General features: G+C 39.6%; 1 protein-coding gene across 2 annotated transcripts in view; it reads right to left on the reverse strand.

Annotated features, from left to right (window-relative positions):
• The window catches only part of itgav (integrin, alpha V), a 37959-nt gene extending 21449 nt beyond the window's left edge, over nucleotides 1-16510 (reverse strand). Inside the window, exons 1-6 of one of the 2 annotated variants that reach the window (XR_004021656.1) lie at nucleotides 15919-16510; nucleotides 10993-11120; nucleotides 3001-3092; nucleotides 2526-2640; nucleotides 2033-2094; nucleotides 362-410 (exon numbers count right to left, since the gene is read on the reverse strand). Coding sequence is in view for 1 of the 2 variants with exons in the window: in XM_030757547.1 (XP_030613407.1) it covers nucleotides 362-410; nucleotides 2033-2094; nucleotides 2526-2640; nucleotides 3001-3092; nucleotides 10993-11120; nucleotides 15919-16085 (613 nt within the window). In the remaining variant the exon portion in view is untranslated. The remainder of the gene's footprint in view (nucleotides 1-361; nucleotides 411-2032; nucleotides 2095-2525; nucleotides 2641-3000; nucleotides 3093-10992; nucleotides 11121-15918) is intronic. The other variant, XM_030757547.1, reaches the window with a different exon arrangement.
• Between the last annotated feature and the right edge of the window lie 604 nt (nucleotides 16511-17114).

Consider the following 17114-nt stretch of genomic DNA (forward strand, 5'->3'; position numbering starts at 1 on the left):
CAGCAGGAGTCCAGTTCTCATCATGGTTTAGTTCGTGCTGTTCTGCTTATAGCAGAAATTCTGTGGTATGCAGAAGAAGACATCTTCTAGGTGTTTAGTCTGATTGGACTAAAGAAGCAGTGTTGTGCTTGAATGCGCTACAAAGGACACACACTGTTACACTGTTATTTGTTACTTTTTGGTTTTCTGTCAGACAGCATCTGTTCTCCCTGAACTGGTACAAAAGTAAACAGAGAGATGCAGTGAAAACAGGACTGGCTGAATGGCCTGCAACTGAACTCTCTCTATTCATGTTTGAGTCACCACACCTGCTTTAATGCAGCACACACAATCACACGCACACAGTCAGTGTTAAACTCACCCTGCCAGTAGAAGCTTCCAGGTCCTCCCACCACCACTCTGTTGTTCTTCTGGAGACACAAAAAGGACTTGTTTTGTTTTCACTTTCACTCCTTGCTCACTCTCATAATAAATCACGATCATATCCCAAAGGGTTAACAGTTCAACTCTGTGAACCAGTTTGTTTTTCAAATCTCATTTGGTCATGTCACTCGGTCAGTCCACAAATGCTGTATCTCAACAGGCATTGTTGGATTACCATGAAAATTTGGACATTCATAATCCTCAGAGAATACATCCTAATTATTTTAGAGATGAAATCATTTACCAACAAGTTACTGAATTTATTAACTTGTCTTAAATGAATAAATGCTGACAGAACTTTCTTTTATGAGCAAATGCTGTACATATAAAAAGCTAATTTAATTTCCAATTCCTCATCAACACATGCTAAACTGTGCTACTGTTTTCACAGTCCTGTTAGAACCTGAACATGTTGTTACATGACAGCAGTTTCAGGTGTATTCCGGTGGCAGGAAACCAGCAAAAGCAAGTGAAAGAAAGCCGCCAAGACCCCCAAAAATAACTAAAAATGATTTGTTTTTGTCAAGACTTTCCTCATCTTTCATCTTTCACTTATTCACTTATGCAGAGCCAGCGTATGGAAGCTCCAGCAGCATGAAGTTTGATGTGTTTACAATATCTCGCCTTCAGCAGCATGTTGGTCCATTAAACACAAATTAATCAAATAATTTCAATATTTAATGTCCCGGCCATGACTCTGGTTTGCAAAATTGTATCAATTGTATCCAAGAGATTTGCATCTCTTTTTTATAGAAACAAAGTATACCAAGATGTGCTAACTTCACAGACACAAAAGAGATCTGTTTGAGACTGTTTGATACTAATCAATACTGGATACTCATTCACAACAGTATTAATACCAACAATGCCATCTTTGCCTCCTCCAGTTGTCCCACAACTTGACAGGAGTTCATTCAGCCCCTTCCCTCATTACAGTTGACAACACAACACTGAGCCGCACCTTAGCAGAAATTTTGAGAGGACAGCTAAAGCTCCCATTTCAACACTTGAGTACTGAACGGTGATCATAAATGTTAACCTTGCCGGTAAATGTGTTAACATTATCTGCTTAACCATTAGCGGTTACCCTATAGCCACAAACCCAGCTTCAGTGGGTCACAAGCTAGTGTACTCCTAGTGTCATCTCAAGCACGGATAATTGGGAGACTTTCATCAGAAAGAGCATCCAGCATAAAATCTTTGCCACATTAGCTTTGAGCTTCCAACACCTATGGAAATAATGGAGCAGTAATAAGTACGTTTTTCAGATAGCCACATTAGCCGTCTGTTAAGATATCATTAAGGTTGTGGCTATGGCTAACAATAAAACAATAGCATTCATGTTGGAGTCCTGCCCATCTTGCACTACATCAGGCAACTTAAAAATAGTTCATTTTCAACTCTTTTTTTTTGGTAATTTTTTCCCTATGGTATCAAGTTTTTCCTAGTTTATCAGTATCAGCTTGGAATTCTGGTATCGTGAAACCCTAATTTATTATGCCAGCATTAAGATGTTGCTCTGATCCAAATTTTAGTTAACCTGTGATCCCAGACAGAGCTGCAGTAGATAGAAAGGAATGCTGACTTCTTTTCAGCACTGGTTATCTACCTTAAGGAAATCAGCACTGAAGCCAGCCTGGCAGAATCCCTGGCCTTCTGGTGAGTTTTTATCTGCAGGAAGAAATAAAACAGCAACATCATATTAGAAAACATCAAATGCAATATGATAACGAAGTGGACAGAATGCATTATGTAAGCTCTGCAGAAGGGAACCATCAGGGCTTTTTAGGCCCACTGAGACGTGAGAGCTTGAAGAAAAGAAGAACAGGACTTCTTCTTTGTGAAGAAGTTTCACCTCTCATCCAAGAGGCTTCTTTAGTTCTAAAAACAAATGGTGGAGAGTCCCACACACATTGTTTAATGTCTTCACAAAATTAAAGAAGACTGAGTGTCTCTACAACAAAAAACATAACAAAGACATAACAAAGAGTTATGTCTTTTTATTTCTTAATATTCTTAAAGTTAACTAGATTTTTCTAAGTCAAAATGACTCTTTATAAAACCACTGCAGGTTAAAAAAAAAAACCCAAAAAACTACACACCTGTTCTGCAGGGTGAGTACTCAACCACCATGTTTCCTTTCTTCAGGTAACAAGTTCCCACAGGCTCACGCTCAGAGACACCAAAGGTTGACCACTGGTAAAGAGGAGCACAGGCCTAGAGAACATACACACATACACAAAGCAAATTAGTCCAGGGACACGGTTCTTACCCAAAACAGCCCAAAAAAAGTGGTTCTATATGGGCAGAAAAAAAAAAAAACCTATTGGCATTTGTAGGATTTTGAAAATGCCAGATGGGTATATTTGACCAATCTAAAAGTTCAGAGGTTTTCACTGCAGTGGAAACACAGACAAACGGTCTAAAGAAACTTTTTAGCTCTCTGATAAAAAAGATGAAAATGTTTCAGGTACTTTGGATGAAAAAAAACTGCACCTTTAGATGTAGGTTAGCATTAAGGTACAGCATCATGTTCCTGCTGGTCCTCAGACAAACAGTTTGCGTGCTGTTTCTTACCAGAATGTGTTCTCCGTCAGATCGTACTGAGGCACCGAACCACTGCTTGGATTTGAACTCCATCTGAGCTCCTTCACTATTCCTCCTGTCATCTGCAAAAAGAAAACTATTGTTGTTAACCGATTTAAATCAGAGAACTGCAATGACAAAACATAGCCTCAGAAGCACCTATGAACAATGTCAGGTTTCACAGACAAATTAAAGCCTCAAACAGCTACACAGATTTAAAAAGACAGGATTAAAACTATTGAACAGAGAAAATACAACTCCTCCCCAAGAAAAATAAATAAAGGCATCAATAATGTGCTTAAATGCACAAATACAAATTTGGAAATAATAGTCAACAAAGAACTAAACTGTCTTTTCTTCTTTTTAAAGCTGCAGCAGTGAGACACAGGTGAGACAACCCTGTCCAGGTCCTTCAAATCCACAAAAACTATAGAAATCAAAGGTTTGATTCACTGGATTCACAGAAGAATCCTGATGGCAAATAGTTAAAAAAAAAGAAAAAAAGAAAAAAAAGTTGTCAGCAGTTGTCTGAAGCCATGTTTGTGCCCAAACAAATAAAAAAGAAAAGTAATGTGACAATTTTTTAGTGCAGTATTTTTCCAATGGAAGGAGTCTGACCCATGAGTTCAATCATTTTCCTGTTACTAAGTGCCATTCAAACAGGAACAAACTTAGAACTCAGTTAGCCTTGTGACACATACACAGCTGCAGCTATAAAAGACTCTGCAGTGCTTTGACAGTCGGCTAACAGACAGGCAGACGGGAATCGTTGGAGACAGACGGTCAAAGGTCACAGCATGACTCCAAACCCAAACATAAAACTACTATCTTAGCCCAATTTTCCCCTATATGCACTGCTCCTAATGATGAACGCCACACTGAAATCTTATGATTTTTTTCCAGTATTAAAACCTAGCGGAGCCGCCATCCACCATCAGCATATTCAGTTCCTGCATGCTAAGATCTATGTTTTAAAAAGATGACAAATTCCCCCAGTCTCCCCATGAGATGATGACATCATCATCATCTCATGTGTGTCTGGTCTGCTGTGAGAGTTTTAATTATAAACCTCAGACTTAAGCAAAGAGCAAATATAAAATCCTGTTTCAAAATGACCAACTCTGGTACAGAGAATCATCAATGCAGATGAGAAGTGGGTCTCTCACTATGACTGAGGGACCAAACAGCAGACCCATTATTTTTTTTTTTTTTTGACACTCAGGGAGCAGTGCACTGCACAACGCACTGAAAATACTTTTTTTATTTTTGGCCACACAAACCAATTTTTCCCCATCACTTTATCGTCTTCTTGAAAACTAAAATCAAGTTAAGCAGTTTCTCTTTAAGCACACTGGAGAAGATCCTGTGTGCCGTGTAGAGATGAAAGTGGGGGCGAACAGTAGGTCCAGGGAGAGATCTAAACATAGCAGCAGCATTGGAAGTTGTCTGGAAATGCACAAGAAGAGAACTTTGAAGTGCAAACAAGTGCAAGCAACTGTTTTTGCTTTTCATGGATAGAGTCTCGCCTCCACCAAGGCAGCTCACTCTCTGGGCAGTATTTACTTTTAATGGAATAGTGAATACATTTTGTTTTTCTTGTTCTTTTTAAATGTACCTTAAGAAGTTTGTAGTGCAGTAAAAATCAGAAAAGGGCAGCATGACAGATCTTTACTTTGATTACACAAACATTATGTAGGAGCAGGTCATAGATGACAGGTACTGATTTGTAAATAACTGGACGTGAATAACTTGAGTTCATTATATAATATTATACTACAGTACATTTCTAACTAGGCAGCTCATTCTCTTTCTCTTTACATTACTTTCTTTTAAAGATAAAAAACATTTTAGGCCCAACTTGAAAGAAAGGCATGTGGAAAAGTAAGGTCAGAGGTCAAATGTGACCTGATATTTTGATGCAAACTATAATGTGATATTTAGAATCCCCATATATCTGTATCATTTCCTAAATGTTGCCAATACAAACAAAGGCAGCAGAATTTTAAGCAGTTTTAAAGATCAAAGACATTTTATGAACGTTTGACCTTATTTGACCTTGAAGAAGAGGTCAGAGGTCCAAAGTAATGCGATATTTAGAATCCCCACATATCATTCCCTATATGTTATCAATACAAACAATGGCAATAGGGAACTGTTTTCAATAGCTCTGTATAGCATTATTATCACTTTGACCTTGAAGGAGAGGTCAGAGGTCAAATGTAACATATTTTAAATTTTTATATAAAGTACTTTCGATATGTTGACATCACAGAGCTTCTAAGTTACAAGGCTTTTTGACAATCGTGATGCTGACCTGTAATGGATTGTTAACGTGACCCCACCCTGCACCCCCTCCAATGTTTAATCAGAATTCATTCAAAACTTTTCAAGCTGCCGCGTTTACAGACAGAATGACACGCAAACACTAGCAAAAACATAAGGTATGTAAGGGTGGTAATTATGTAATAACTGTTAGAAACTGTGCTTCATTTCTTTCTCACAGTAGTGTTTGCACACCAATGACAGCTTTGCACATTATTGGCAGTGTGTTAACCAACTTCACCGGGTTGTCACCTGGAGTGGTTTCTCTTTTAGTCTGCAGTCAACACTCTTACTGGCACTGAGGCTGGTGACTTTAAATGGCTTATCCTCTGAGGGATCATTTCTGTGTGGTGGTCCTGATGAGAGGGTGTGCCATCACAGCATTTCATGGTTTTTTTTTTTCAGCTGCTCTTAAATAAAGTTCTTGTCCAAGACCATATCTTCAAGTGCTGACTGGTTAATGCATGAATGAAAACCATTCAACAAGCTGGTTAAGACGTCGTTAAGTGTGCAAAGCTGTTAACAAGGTAAACAGCAGCTACTCTGAGGAACGTGACACATATTCCTCTTCAGTGGCTCCCTAAGTCCAAAACTGAATTTAAATATTTCAGCCTGGTCAGATATTACACATGGACAGTTTGGGATTTTCCCATCAGGGTGGGAAACTCCAGCCTGCTGACAACTGTTGGCTGTGGCAGCTGAATTCAAATTCCCTGACTTTCAGAGCTATGTTCGGTTGATAAAAGAGCACTCTAGTGCCAACAGACACTAGGGATGAAGCACAAAAGGATTAGTTTCCCAGTTTGGCAATAAATTGCACCAGTTTTCCCTAACCTGTAATTACGGTGGTGAATCAAGGAGCCATGATGCCAACTGCTCCCTGCCAGCTAGTTACCATCCTAAAAGGACTGTCGTCATGACAACAAACTCAGACTCTTTGTTTGTTTGTTGTTTGTTAATAAACTCAGAGGGTGCAATCATGTATTAAATTCAGTTTAGTACACAGGTGACACAAGTAGAAGGAAAGAGGCTACAGTTACACAGCACAAACGTTGTGACCGTGGGCTTATATTTATTATCAATAATGAATGTAAGTCACATTGATATCTCTTTTTCACAACACTTCCTGCTACATGCTGCACAGAAAGGAATAGAAATAAATCCCTAATTCATAAAACTATACACACAATAACATTCTTAAAAAGAGCAATAAAACCTCAGGAACAGAAACAAAAGCTAACAGTGCATCACAGTCAGAGACTAATGCTGAGTCTTGGTCATTGTGACACACACACACACACACACACACACACACACACACACACACACACACACACACACACACACACACACACACACACACACACACACACACACAGAGAAGAATTCCAGTTAATTCTGTGCTCTGGTCCAGTAAAGCTTTGGCCAGCAATCACGCAGGTCATCAACAAAGGCCTCTATTGTGGGGAAAAGCACACATGTGCACACACACACACACACACACACACACACACACACACACACACACAAATATAACTAGGCCACTCACTCACATTACGGCCAAAGGGAAGCGAGTCATTGAACGTGCGGTTTCTATCAGAGCCTGCAGGCTCTCAATGCTGACCATGTCTTGCTCAAAGGCTTTTCAGAGGGGCAGACGCTTGCTGATCCGTCTGACTGTAACATCAGGCTAGAAGTTGAATACAGCTGAAAAGTAAACATCCTGTACTAACAGGCTGCGTAAGACAAATTCACCTTTTATGGACATAAGAAGCCTGGAACAGCAGTCTGCATGACGGCAGCTGTTCAGCAGGTATTCCACTGTTGTGGAGCTACAGGCCAAAATCAGTTTATTAAAGACACATACATGTATCGTACATACCAGTGTATATCTGTGCCAAAAGGCCAAATTACAATAGGTCTGAGGTGATTTTGAAAGAGTGTCTCCAGGTTTAGTTTCCACCTAAATTCTGCACTGTTCTCTATCATTAGTATCAGTGCAAAATAATGGCAGTAAAAACAACACAGGTGCCCATCTACAATATTTGAGACATTTAAAGATTTAATTCATGTGCTACTCAATGTGTATATGTAGTGTCAGATCTTTTAAAGAAGGAGGCAGACTTTTCTCTGTTTGTTTAAATAGTGAAACTGCTGCAGAAACATGCACATGCACTACAAGATGAAGCTGCACTTAATCTCTCTCCTGCTTTGTGTATCAACTCTAAACGTTGCTTTAACGTAGTGCTGGAAAGAGCTTGTGCAAAAAAACGACGCTGAGACCGTGGTGTTTGTGTTGTGTCTCTGGAGGGGGCGGCGCATCACCGTTATAGAGCGTCGTGTGGTTTGTTACTTCCTATTTTCATGGCTGAGGTCTCCCACAGAATACCAACCAGACTCAACTACACAGCCTCTGTCACAGAAACACACACTGCCCTGTCTCCATCTATTTACACTTCCCTCATTCTCCTCAATGCTTCGTCTTCTAGCTCCTCTCCCTCTTTTAGGGAACTGATTCCCAAACTAACAGAAAGTGTGGTTGAGCCAATTCTCCAGTTGGGTGAATAACATCACTGTAGAAGACAGAACAAGACAACTGAAAGAGCCCCAAATAAACTGTAGAAAACACAACGGAAATTTGACTTTTTTTTTTTCCCCTTTCATGTATTCATGTGATTTTTTTGCACATCTTTAGAGGAACTATAGCTTCAGTGGAACTTGAGGTCACGTGTCTGTCATCATTTGTTTCCATTGCACTTTGTCGCATCCTTCTTTTACAGATTTAGAGGGTTTTTGAGCTTTTATAAGATTTCCACTTATGTACATATAAAGCCCAAATTAAGAATGTGCATAGATAACAGATTTTTAAAATAGAAATTTATTTGTTCCTTTGGGGCAAGTCAGTGCTTTGCCATCACTGTTAGGCATGTGTCAGTGCTTACTACATGAAGTGAGTTGCCCCAGGGATACAATTCAGGTTACAACAACACCTGGCTTGTTTCTGCTCTCCTCTGCCTGCTGTTTTGGCTCTTTGTGTTTGTATTGTACTCCAGTATGCAGAAGATATAAGACTCTAATAGAAGACAGTCACTCATTTAGGCACTTACTCTTAAAAATGAGAGCTAGCATGAAAAGTTAGTCAGGCCATACAGTCATCCAGCCCGGTTATGAAAGCTATAAATCATGTCTGTCAGTGACTGCAGTAACCAGCAGTTTGGAAACACTGCGGCTGCCCCATTTCATAAGAGGATAAGACCTGTTTTAAAAGACTACCATCCAAATCTTTATCTTGAGGCAATACTGTCCACACCCAAAGAGATGAAGATAAAAGCAGCAGTAAACCAGCTGCACACTCCGTTTTCACTCAGTGCCATTTAAACAGTGCTGTTTTAAATCACGGTATTCACAGGTGTTATTCTGCTCACTTGTAAGCATGCAAAGGAGAAGCATGAAAAATAGAAACAACTATTAATACAATATAGACCAATAAAACAGCACCATGGGGGTGGGGGTGGGTGGTGGGGTTGTTCCACTTTATCATTCAGTTGGTGGTGAACAGACCACAGCTCGTCCTTCTAAAGCCGTCAGAAATAACAGGTCTTAATGTAATATTTTAAAACAGCAGAGCGCTCATAGTTCTGCCCTTTGAGCATCCCACTGCAAATACATGACTGCTTATATTGTTTACTTCTGTGTTGGTCCGCCATGATTGTTAGCTATAGTATGCTGCTGAATTTTCACGATTTGTAAACATTCGTCTTTGTTCATTCCCTTGAAATGCCTGTAGAGTCAGAGACCAAAACAGAACATTTCTATCAACTAGAAGAAGTTGAACTTGTTGGCATGAAAAATTTGAACCAGTAAGAAGGACACACAGAACAGCAGACAGAGGCCAAATGACTAAATCTGTCTGGCAGGAAGAGGCATGTTCGCATATGACTACATCATCTCCTAGTAAGAGGTCTGGTTTTCAGGCCCTTCAAACTCATAACGTTAAAGGGAGAGGTCGTAACTGTTGCACAGCTTTAGGCAGTAATATAGCAAAAATTCCTCAGTGTGCTGAACTGAACAAAAGTGCATATGATTTCTTATTAATTCAACTTCTCCTTGATTACATTTCTAAACAAATCACATGGGCTAGCTTTAGATGAATAGATAAGAGTTTAAAAATGTGAACTAAATCTATGGAAAGCTGACAGTAACACTAACGTTTCTTAGATAAAGGGTTTTAATACTTTTTCAATTCACATTTGAAAAAGACACCTCACTCAATGACACCCTCTCTGAACTTCATTCATCTGGTTTCTTTAACTGACCAATCAGCCTGTATTTTATAGGCAAAAATCAGCTTCCTATAAGAAAACTATAGGACATAAGTGTTGTTTTATTTCAGTTCAGATTATTATCAATACTGCATTTGCAATAACTGAAATAAAATGTGAGCTTTTAGTCTAGAAACAGGTATAAATAATTATTTTACCCATTTAGCCTCATTCACTCCTAGTCTTTGAGAATTTGAGGACTATATCACAAGCACCTGCCACTAAGCAGTGTGATGAATAGAGAGTGGGACTGGAGAGTCTATAGTTGGGTGAAATGCTATTGTCAGTTACATATTCACTGTCTTTTATCTCCTGAAGCAAATGTCGGCTTTCGCGTGACTCAGTGGTTCACCAGCTAGTCTCAGTCGATCTACTGTTTTTGCTGTATAGCAGTTTTTAGCAAACAAATGTTACTGTTAATTAGTACTCAGGAAACCTTTGAAATACATGTTTCATCCATTGTTCACATAAACATACTGATTACACGTGAATCAAACTCCATTTACTCACATTTAAAGCTTTGGTTAATGTGAGGTAGTCAGAAATAGTGACAGCTTATAGATCCAAAATGCCAGATATTCTCTGAAAAGGAGCAGCTTCGGCTTCTCACGGGGAAACAACAGAAACAACCTAAAAACATTTCCTCTGGCTTTGACAACTTCTGTCATTCTTCATAAATCAATGCATTCCAGTGTAATAGAAATAATCACCATCTGCACCCCAGAACACTCCAAAAAGTACATTTGAAGTACACTAAAGCTTCCAAGACTTGTGGAAAATGTGGGAGCTACTGCTTCCCAGAAGAATGACAAAAATTCAACAAGGACAATAAAAGGATTAATGCCCACTCCACAGAGCAGTGACAAATTATAATCGTCACTGTGTAAATATTTACAGGGATACAGTGAAGACACCGTGGTCCTCTGTTTCTCTGGCCTTTCACAATCAAAAAAGAAGCAATAAATTGCGAGATTATTATCAATGCTGAAGAGAGATGCTTGCAAAACGGATCAACAGAAGACAAGGAAACGGGAGTTTGTCTACACACGGAGTACATGGGCAAGTCCACACACATCCTGCTTCAATGCACATTCCTGAATGTGTCTTGGCATGAAACAAGAGAAACATGCTGAGCTGAGCCTACAGTATCCAATCAAAAATATGCTTACTGCAAACTGATAATGTTATCATGGTCTAGAACTAAAATGTAAGTTGTAAGTGGCTTTCATTGATTTGGGGGTGGGGGTGGGGGGGTATCTAAGGTGCTGTGAACAGCTTTTAACCAAGCTAAAGGCTAAAGGTGGGGTTAATGTGAAGAAACACCAGGGTCTTCTGGTACCTTTGTTGTCAAAGGGCAGCTGCTGGCAGGGAGCTGAGCGTCTCCAGGGGCAGCTGTACACCGCTCCTCTCTCCACAATGCTGTCCGAAGACACGTTCGCTCGAGGAGCTCCGATCAGAACGTCGGACCTGAAGAGAGGACAGGATGTTATTTTCTAACACAAATAGACACCAACTCATACAAAAATCCAACCGTGCTGTCATGCAGTAATTAAGCTGACCAAAAGAGGCAAAAGGATGGCTCACTGAGCTTAGGTAACAATGCTTAATCTTTCAGTCATCTGTTACCACCTCAGTCTAAAGACCCATGTCCAAATGAGTCAGCTGGTGCTTCAAAAGAGGGCTGCTTTGCTATTTTAGTCATTTCTGAGTATGAACTAGGCCTGCATGATATGAGGAAGGTCTGAGAGATTTAATAACTCATCAAGTACCTAAATATGCTATATTAGCTATACAATAGAGCCCAGCTGATATACTGGCAGGGTTAATATATCGGCTGATATTAGCTATTTGCTAAATATCCATGCTGGCATTTAAAACCTGATAAATCAACATCAGAATCACCCTTCAGTCATGGTGCTGATGTTGCTTAATTTACCCAGAGGGCGCTCCCCAACTTCCCCGTTGGCAACACAAACAGCGTACACCACAACCAGCTAAGCTGAGCAGAGTTCGGCAGGGCGTAAACAAGTAATCCACGGCTTGCTGTGACAATAAGACAAGATTATTTTTAAACTGTACTGTCATATTATCTTAGTAATTACTCGTAAATAACTGCACATAACAAATGTTAGAGAAATCTGTTTACGTTTTGGGTGTCAGACAGAAAAAAAAGTATTGGCTGATAAATCAGATTTTTAAATCACCAACTATCAGTATCAGTCTCAAAAATCCTTTATCAGTCTGGCTCTGCTATAGAGTTCAATGACTGGTTTACATGGTTCCTAAGATTCATGAGAGTTCGGGTCCTGTGGAGCAGTGGTGAGGTGCTGGGGTTTTTCTCATCTTCTCATAGTCAGGGTGTAGCCACTATCCAAGGTATACTAATAACAGCTTTTCTTTTTCAGCCCAGAGATTCATATTGTGAGGATAAGGCAATGCAATAATACATAACAAGGCCCAGATTTCAGACTTGTGTTCAATTTACTGAAGCACAATGATCTAATAAACATATTTCCACCCCCAAAACAGGGACGTTCGTGACCTTTCCTTGAACTTCAGACTCTGGCTCATCTGGTCAAAGCACAACATTTCCTCTAAAGGTTTTTACTCCTCTAGGAACCCACGGTGAAAACACAACTTTAGTCTGTAATATGGGTCAAAAAAAAAAAAAGTGAGAGAGAGAAAAGAGAGAAAACACGGTATGCTGCATTTTCCTTCAACCTGCCCATTTCTTCCAATGTTGGAGACCCCATTCTGCACAAATCACACGAGGGTACAAATCTACGGGAGGAATATTGCATTGCAGCCAAAGCACCAGAAGATATTAGATCAGTGCTTCTGGCCAAGACTAGTAAAATGGGTAAAACTGGTGTCTCTTTAAAGAGGCCTGCAGAGCCACAGCTCTGCCTGCATGGCTGTTCCCCCAAAAAGATCATTGACTGGAACAGCCCATACCAGCAACTGATCACTAAAGCTCTGAACACAATAAGCCCAAAAACAAACAGAGCACCAAAAAAAGCACAAAACACAAATTTTTGTGTTTTTTTTTTTTTTTTTTTTTTGATGTTGTTGGTTTTAAAGTGATGTCCTATCTGCAGAACCTGTTAGTAAGATCACGTTTCTCAGAGATATAAAACATAAATTTGGCTGCTTGTAGTGATGCTGCAGGATACAGCCAACACTTTTCATCTGAACAGTGAGTCTTTGTTTGAAGCATCTGAGTTTCATTGCAGAGCCAAACAGGATTTATTTATAAAGAGCCATTCAGTGGAGTTACAGTGAACAAGGAAAAAACTGTAACTGTTTTCACTACCTGGGGCATTGACCATTTATAAAATGCATGAAAACTTTTTATTCATTAAACTGCTAAACGCTGCCATGTTTAAAGGGTGCTGATTCATTTAGACTGAGGTGGCTTTACTGATTGATGTGGTTGTTTTGAAGGCTGTCAGGAGCCACAGTCAGTGGAATAAGATTAAAACAACAGGAAAACAGCTACAAATCAAGTGATCCCTCAATACATGCAATTATTGCAGGCCACACATATTGTTTTCCAGTTTTTTTTTTTTTTAGCTTCCAGCCACTACTGCTGCCTCTAACTAGCTAATGTGTGTAGCAGAAATGCATTAAATTAAAAGATAAACTGAAAATTTGAAGTGCCCCGCTGCTGTGCTTGCAGGTACAGTAATGCAGTTTATTGCTAGTAACTTTGGTAGATTTTATTTATCACAAAAAATGCTCATGTCAAAATGCCCCAGCTTTAGAGCATTAATAGGCATGGTTACAGTCCAGTACAAAAATGGATAGTTTCCCCTTCATAACAACTCTAGCATGGGGGTGAATTTTTTTTATAGCTCATCAAACCAGATACTGGTTGATTGACAGGTGTGCCGGTACAGGCAGCTGTAGCCGATCAGGACCTGCTGGGTTTCTTTGAGCTCCGCTAACTGAAGTCACTGAGTTTAATTATCTGACAAGGAAAATATGACCTTGGGTGTGGTTCAAGAAGTTTGTGATTCAGTTTTGTTGAGTGAAATTGTAGCAGATGTCTGTTGCTTGGCACTATTTAAAGTAGGCATCTGTGTCTGTGTATTCCAGCCGTATGTTTTTTAGATGACGCTTCCTAGCAATAGCATATCACTCCACCCTCTCATCTAAATACAGTCACTTCTGGCACTAACAAACCAACAAGGTGGCAGCCAAACTGCTAACATTGAGGCTTCAAAATGGAGAGTCTAGAGACCAGTGGGTGACGTCACAGTAGCTGCATCCATGCTTTATACAGCGTATGTTTGTTACACATTAGGCCCATGTCAGAAAAAAAACCCACTATGTTCAAAAGCATAAGTTGAACCAAACGAGTATTCACAGCGACTGTTTCTTTGGATGAGGAAGTATTTACATTATTAGGCCATGTTCAGCCAACCTCTGTGATGATATCATATTATTATACAAATACGGTTATCATAGCCATGGTCAGAGTGTAACATGAGCAGTGGATTCCAGTGCTGATCTAATTAGTGTTACTGAAAGCAGTCAATATTTTTCAGACTACTGTAAGAAGGTCAGTCATCATTTGACCGCATAAGACTGAAAAATCTATTTTCTCAAATGTGGGGAAATGACAGGTAACAGATGTTAGTCTACATAACATGTTTGTAGATAGTTGCCGAGCCTGAGCATGTTCCTGTAGCAAGGGCAACCAGTGGGTTATTTTCAATGAATTTCAATTTTACTGGTACTGATACATTTTTAGTAGAATAAAAAGAGAAATCCACATTAATGTGCATCTAGAGAACTGCTGCAGACTGTGTTGGCAAAGAGGATGACAGGCAGTGTTACGCTATCATTTCAGACAGACACTCTAAAAATACAGCAGGAAACAAGACCAGGAAACATACAGACAGATGATGTGACTGTCATATAGATGTCACACACACTCCACGCAATATAAATAAAAGCAAAAAGTTTCAAAAGCCTTTAATCATGGGTAAATAGGGTACCTTAAAATCACTTGGCACAACACTGTATTTAACATTATGGGAAGCATGATTTAAATGCACCTCAGGTTAAACCTCGTCTATCACTGATGTGCATACATAACGGCACACTGTGGAGCACAGGCATCATTTTAGGACTATATTTGGTTTGTAAATGATACAAGTTTGTTCTTTCCACTCGTTAGCTCCAATCCGGTTTAAAATCAAAGCCTTTTCTCATATAAGCTTCACATCACCACAGAGGCCAACTGAACACAACTAGATTAAGCAACGCTGTTTTCAGAGAGCTACTTTCACTTCATTAAAAGGTACCAAAACTACAAGTAAATGAGATCCACTATTTCAGTGGACCAGAGCAATTCTGAGCTTAGCGAACAACAAGCCAACATAGCCTCTGGGCACTGTTCCTGTTTGTGTGTGTGTGTGTGTGTGTGTGTGTGTGTGTGTGTGTGTGTGTGTGTGTGTGTGTGTGTGTGTGTGTGTGAATTTTAAATAAAGGTTCATTGGTGTAGCTGTGCAGTTTGAACCTCAAGTGAGAACTAAGATATCTGTCTCAGGGATTTTTCTTTCATGCAAGCTCAGCTCCTCTATCTAAACAATCCTGACTGATAATTAATGATATTGGATTTATTTATTTTGTTTTTTTTACTTTCTAAAAGTTGGCACTGGCTCTGAAAGCCAGAAATTATTTGAGTTTATAATGTGTTGAAGTCAAAGTTATTACTAATGCCACAACAGTATTTTACTGTGGCTCCAAGTGGGCTGCTTTATTTACTTAGCTCAGAGCACTGAACTGAGGGGTTACACCCCTGAAAATGGAGAAGAAATCCTGATACAAGAACTGAAATTCATTTTTCAGATTTGTCTTCAATCCTTGCCTTACATAGTAGGGCAGACAGCGGGCATTTTTTATTCGTTTGAACTGGAGGGCACATGTGATTGATCCAACAATAACCTAAAGATCTAAAATATGAGAAGGAAACACAGCTGGTTGTTAAGAAATCCCAGGACTGACTGCGTTTCATACCATCTTCTAATATGCTGTCGTGTTAAATTTGAATAGTAAAAGCAGGTCATTAAGATGCAGTCGAGAATTTGACAGTACATAACAAAAAGACTCAAGTACTTTTGTACTTGAGTCTTTTTGTTATGTACTGTAAGTATATAATGTAAAGTAACGTAAACCAAAGGTAAATGTTTTATGGGACAGACACTTCTCCACCCTCCATCGTCACCATCGATATGCACTCTGCTAGAAATCTTACTTTTGGTTGTCTAAAGGCTTAAAGAAATCCACCGAGAAGCCGAAGTAGCTGCCCTCGGGTCCGGAGTACACCAATGGTTGATCCATATCCAGGTTGAAAGATCCGGAGCGTTTGAAGTGTAAACACACCAGGACCAGCAGCCCGACAGCTGTCCGTCCCACTGCCATGGCTGCTGCTGCCGGAGACCCCCGCGGCTTCAACGAAGGAAAAAAACACCGACGACGAAGATGCTGCCAGATACTCGTTTAGTCAGTTAGCTACACGTCTGGTGGCCTGTGTGCACCCACGGTGTAACTTTAAAGTGCCTCAAAATCTCAGCAGTGCTAACAAGAGCTTTCTCCTGCAACCGTACAGAGAACAAGTCGTCATGTAAGCGTTAAATAAAACACATTTCCAGCTCGTACCGGAGCTACACAACGTTACACACACAGCAGGACGTTAGCAGAAAGTCTGAAGTCAGTCTGGCTCTCACCGGCGGTTCGTTAGTCTGTGTAACCGATAAAAGCGGCGGAATCTCGGAACAAGCTCGGAGAGAGGCCGCGACCGTGTGTGTGTGTGTGTATGGTGTATTATGTATGTGTGAAAGTGTGTCAAGCGTAGGCTGCTCCATCCAGCTGAAGACAAGCTGAGTCACAGCAAACAACATCCGACTAATCCCTTTCAAAACAAAAGCATCAAAGTTACCATTTTCAGCTTTAGACGGGGATTCAGAGCGGTTGAGTTTCTTTAAAAAAAAAAGAAAAAAAACCACTGTTGGTTGAAAAACTCAAAGATTGCTGAAAAAAGCACGAACGACTGATCTGAAGGTAGTTTCAGAATCATAAAGGCCCTCAAAGAATATTTCATCCAATGATTTTTTTTTTTAAAGAGAGGTTTAAATGCAAAGTAAATCAATACAAATGTGTGATACCATGTTTTCCAGTGAATATTTGCAAGTTTAACTTTAATATTTTTTCTGTTGCTCAGACAAAACAAAAAATTTCAACACATTCAGGAAGGTGGAGCTTCTTTTCACATTTCCATTACATTATTATGTGTTACTGCTGTGGTGAAGACACTTGAGAAATGCTCAGATGGTTTCATGATTTATTTATTTATTTTAGTGTGTGTGTGCAAAGGTTGTTTTGAGTGAATGTGTTTTACTGTGTTATTCATGTAACACAGTTCAGTACTACCATTAATAGCATTGCTATGTA

Source organism: Archocentrus centrarchus, chromosome 21 (assembly GCF_007364275.1).
Source record: "Archocentrus centrarchus isolate MPI-CPG fArcCen1 chromosome 21, fArcCen1, whole genome shotgun sequence".
Classification (NCBI taxonomy): Eukaryota; Metazoa; Chordata; class Actinopteri; order Cichliformes; family Cichlidae; genus Archocentrus; species Archocentrus centrarchus.